At 38.0% G+C, this 5000-nt stretch overlaps 1 protein-coding gene across 2 annotated transcripts in view; it reads left to right on the top strand.

Moving 5' to 3' along the window:
- nox4 (NADPH oxidase 4) overlaps nucleotides 1-5000 on the top strand; it is a 71665-nt gene that overhangs the window by 28118 nt on the left and 38547 nt on the right. For both annotated transcript variants that reach the window (XM_061925870.1, XM_061925869.1), the window contains exons 6-7: nucleotides 1888-1915; nucleotides 1986-2058. In XM_061925870.1, the coding sequence (XP_061781854.1) occupies nucleotides 1888-1915; nucleotides 1986-2058 (101 nt within the window). The remainder of the gene's footprint in view (nucleotides 1-1887; nucleotides 1916-1985; nucleotides 2059-5000) is intronic.

Below are 5000 nucleotides of genomic sequence, written 5' to 3'. Positions count from 1 at the left end.
ACATGTGTTGTAACTTATGGGTTATATAGTTCATGTGGGATGATCATTCATAATTTGCATGCTTGATTTAATTGCTGATAAATTAATCTATTATTATTTACAGTTAAAAAGAGTTAAGAGGGAATTGATTGTATTTATACATGTATTTTATATTGATTATTTGAGGGACACTGACACTGAATGGAGTTGTTTTCTACTTCATAGCCTAACGGGGTGGGGGGGTGGGGGGGGGGGGGGTTGTTAAGGAGTATATTTATAGCTAGAATATATATATATATATATATATATATATATATATATATATATATATATATATAAATAAAATAAATACTTGACTTTCAGTGAATTCTAGCTATATATATATATATATATATATATATATATATATATATATATATATATATATATATATATATATATATATATGTATGTATATATATATATATATAAATAAAATAAATACTTGAATTTCAGTGTTCATTTATTTACACATATACACACACATAACACTCCTCTACTCATTGTTGTATTTGAAAGTGTATATATATATATATATATATATATATATATATATATATATATATATATATATATATATATATATATATATATAATAAATGACTTTCAGTGAATTCTAGCTATACATATATTTATTATATATATATATATATATATATATACATATATATATATATATATATATATATATATATATATATATATATATATATACACATACATATATATATATATATATATAAATAAAAGAAATACTTGAATTTCAGTGTTCATTTATTTACACATATACACACACATAACACTCCTCTACTCATTGCTGTATTTGAAAGTATATATATATATATATATAAATAAAATAAATACTTGACTTTCAGTGAATTCTAGCTCTACATATATTTATTATATATATATATATATATATATATATATATATATATATATATATATATATATATATATATATATATCATATGTATATATATATATATATTTATTGATTTTTTCCCACACATACATATATTGCGCTCTACCACGGTATCGAGCACTATTTTTTGGATAATCTTATTAAGACATATATATATATATATATATATATATATATATATATATATATATATATATATATATATATATATATATATATATATATATATATATACATATATATATATATATATATGTATATATATATATAAATAAAAGAAATACTTGAATTTCAGTGTTCATTTATTTACACATATACACACACACATAACACTCCTCTACTCATTGTTGTATTTTAAGTGCAATGCTTTGCAGCCAGTAGCACAGCCTTTGAAGGAGCATAGGTATGGGCAGCATCTGTGAAGTTTAATTTGCAGGAAAGGAGTGAGTGTAGGGTTGCTGAGCACCCTCTCTGATGATGCATTGCTGGTTGAGGTGGGCGGGGTTGGGGGGGGGGGGGGGGGGGGTGTATATTGTAGCGTCCCGGAAGAGTTAGTGCTGCAAGGGATTTTGGGGTAATGTGTTTGTCATTCTTGTTTGGTGTGGGTTCACAGTGTGGCGCATATTTGTAACAGTGTTAAACTTGTTTATACGCCCACCCTCAGTGTGACCCGTATGGCTGTTGACCAATTATGCGTTTGCATTCCCTTGTGTGTGTGAAAAGCCGTAGATATCATGTGACTGTACTTCTCCCTACGTCGCTGTTAAAAAGTCTTACATTTTACTTTTTGAAACCGATACCGATCATTTCCGATATTACATTTTAAAGTATTTATCATCTCTAGTTTTTAGCCCAATACGTCAAAGAGTTTGGACACCCCTGGTATAAGACCACACTATTTTAGGACTGAAGACCACATTTATGAGTGTTTTATGTCCCCACAGGACCCAAAGCTAATTATTCTAACCACAGGTAAGACCCTAAAACTCGTTTCCAAAGGCAAGTTTCCAGACCACTGAGCAGTTGTGTGATTTCCTCCCAGTTCCAGGAGTCACCGGCGTTCTCCTGGTTCTCATCCTCTTCCTGATGTTCACGTCCTCCTCCTACTGCGTGCGGTAGGCGCTCACCTTTTTCTTGATGCTTTTTTTTTTTTTCGTACGACTCTTTCCAAAAGCCCAAGTACTCGGGGGATGTAAAGGCGTGTCGGGGTCAGCTGACCATTGCTCCCGATGCGTGTGGATGTGTAACAGAGCATATCTCTGCTAAGTGTTCCACTCCTGGTGCTGTCATTACTCAGGTCACAGTGTGTGTGTGTGTGTGTGTGTGTGTGTGTGTGTGTGTGTGTGTGTGTGTGTGTGTGTGTGTGTGTGAGACGAAGAGCGGTTAAGAGGAATTTCCAGACTTCTTAAGTCTAGTCTAGAGATAAAAGTCCGGTCAAGTGGCTTTAGAGCCATGCGATGATCCATACAAAGTAAAGTGAAGTGAATTTATATTTATATAGCGCTTTTCTCTAGTGACTCTAAGCACTTTACATAGTGAAACCCATGATCTTAGGCCGTGTCCACGCGAACACGGAGAGTAGAGATGCGCGGATAGGCAATTAATTCATCCGCAACCGCATCACAAAAGTCGTCAACCATCCGCCATCCACCCGAACTAACATTTAATCAAAACCGCACCCGCCCGCACCCGCCCGTTGTTATATATCTAATATAGACGATGCAAGGCATTAGTGAGGTTATAAAGCTTTTGCCTGTTAAAGAAAGGAGACTGATCAGGCCCGGCCCTAACCAATCTGGCGCCCTAGGCAAGATTTTAGGTGCCCCCCCCCCCACATCGGCAGTGAAGTGTATATACTCACAAGAACCCGAATAGCTTTGTCTTTGACCTTTTTTTTTTTTTACTTACAACTATACCTAATATATAAAGGGGTGGAAAAGTGACTATTACCTGCAGGGCAAACATTAGCTAACCAGAAGGCAATAACAATGTAAACAAAAAACACCTGCTTAAAAGATCTAATACAAATGTCCCTGAGGAATGTAAGGTGGGAGTACTGTAATGACCTAACGTTACATTATTATTTTCCATAACAATTTAGCCCCCTCCACAATATTAACCCGACGTTAAAACAGAACTAGCTATTTATTGATTAGCAATTGCCGAATCATGTAACATTAGCTTAATGCTAAAAAGCCAGGTTACTATCACATTCTGTAACAGACAAATCATTTCATGTAGGCTAACGTTACCTACCTGCTACCTCTTGTCTTTTTCTCGTTTCTCCTCCTTTTCTTTTCTCTTTTTTCTTCCCTGGGCACCTGACAGTTTTGGCCGTTTTGACATCTTGTGTTGATTTTTTGATGTGGTGACGTCCAAAAAGAGTCATGATACGGGAAGGGAGGGGGCGCACCGTGCGGGGGGGAGGGGCGTAATGTTGTAACAAATAATATTTCTATTAAATAGGCTTTACTTTGCATTTTAATTAACGTGGGATTATTTTTTTGTATTTAGAAATAATAGTACCAACTTTTTTTCTTTTTTTTTCTTTCTCCAACATTTGTGGCACTGGCGTGGCGCCCCCTGACGGACGGCGCCCTTAGCATTTGCCTATACGGCCTATGCCACGGGCCGGCCCTGAGACTGATCCAATGCAGCAGAGACATTCAATGCGTGCCACGCTGTCTTGGCCCAGACGCACACCAGTGCGCAATCATCTGGGAGCCGCGCTGAGCGCCCCTCCAAGCGCGCTCGCGCCACTTAAAACTGCTGCAGGCAGCTGCGTTCTATCTTGTTTTAACATCCTGTGGCACTCTTCTGGGATCACGGCGGACGAAACTGCTCACGCTCAGGGTGTTTGTGGAGGTTCGGGGGTTTTGCACAAATGTGACGCACCATGTTAGATGTCCCGGTTTTGTGACTGTCGTAGACATAAACAGCGTCGCAGCTCTTGCAAATCACGTAGCCAGCAATACTATCATCCTGATTTACAACCTCATAAAAACGAGTCCACGCTGAACTTTTCTGGCCTTTTTTTCCTCTGGTCTTTAGTATTCCCTTTTTTAGTTTGTCGCGTACCACGTTTGCTGCCGGCGTTGCCATCTTTTTTTTTTTTCTTCTTCTTCTGTTGTGGCATATGCTGCAGGTGCCTGCTCGTTTTTCGTATGTGGGTAACAACATTTAACTATGTATATATATTTCCCAATTGGTTTAACTGCCACCCGCCTGAATCTATTTAAAATCTAATTTTTTTTTTATTTCAACCGCCCGACCCGACCCGCGGATAAAATCTAATTTTTTTTTTTTTTCAACCGCCCGACCCGCGGATAATCCGCGGACTCCGCGGTTGTGTCCGCAAACCGCGCATCTCTAACGGAGAGTTTCAAAAACGCATATTTGGGGTTAAAACGATCTCCATCCACACAAGTGTAGTTTCAAAACTGTCTTTGTCTACACACAATTGCACACACCTGCTGCCATGCACATTTTGTCCAATCAAAAGCCTGGAAAAAGCAGCCACAACTGACATTACACCTCCGTTATGTTTATTTTGATATATTAGAGCAGGGTGGCCACACTTTTTTCTGCAGGCCAGCTACTTTTCAATGTACCAAGTGGAGAGGACCTACCTCATTCATATACCGTATTTTCCGCACCATAAGGCGCCCTGGGTTATAAGCCGCGCCTTCAATGAACGGCATATTTCAAAACTTTGTCCACCTATAAGCCGCCCCGTGTTATAAGCCGCATCTAACTGCGCTAAAGGAATGTCAAAAAAACAGTCAGATAGGTCAGTCAAACTTTAATAATATATTAAAAACCAGCGTGATGTGGGCGCGCATGGAGTCGTATATCAACATGGACGGAGCTGCGTGAAAAAAGCCACCCGGCCTCTTTGCGTAAACTTACCTTAACCACTCGCTCATCTTTTCTTCATCCATCCATCCCTTCGAGTTAGCTTTTATGATGACGCCGGCTGGAAAGGTCTCTTTTGGCAAGGTCTTCCTTTTGAATATCACCATGGGTGGAAGTTTCTGGCCATTAGCATGGCAAGCTA

The sequence above is a fragment of the Nerophis lumbriciformis genome, linkage group LG30 (assembly GCF_033978685.3).
Source record: "Nerophis lumbriciformis linkage group LG30, RoL_Nlum_v2.1, whole genome shotgun sequence".
Taxonomy (NCBI): domain Eukaryota; kingdom Metazoa; phylum Chordata; class Actinopteri; order Syngnathiformes; family Syngnathidae; genus Nerophis; species Nerophis lumbriciformis.
Note: the sequence above shows the minus strand (reverse complement) of the source record. Positions and strands in the feature narration are given on the sequence as shown.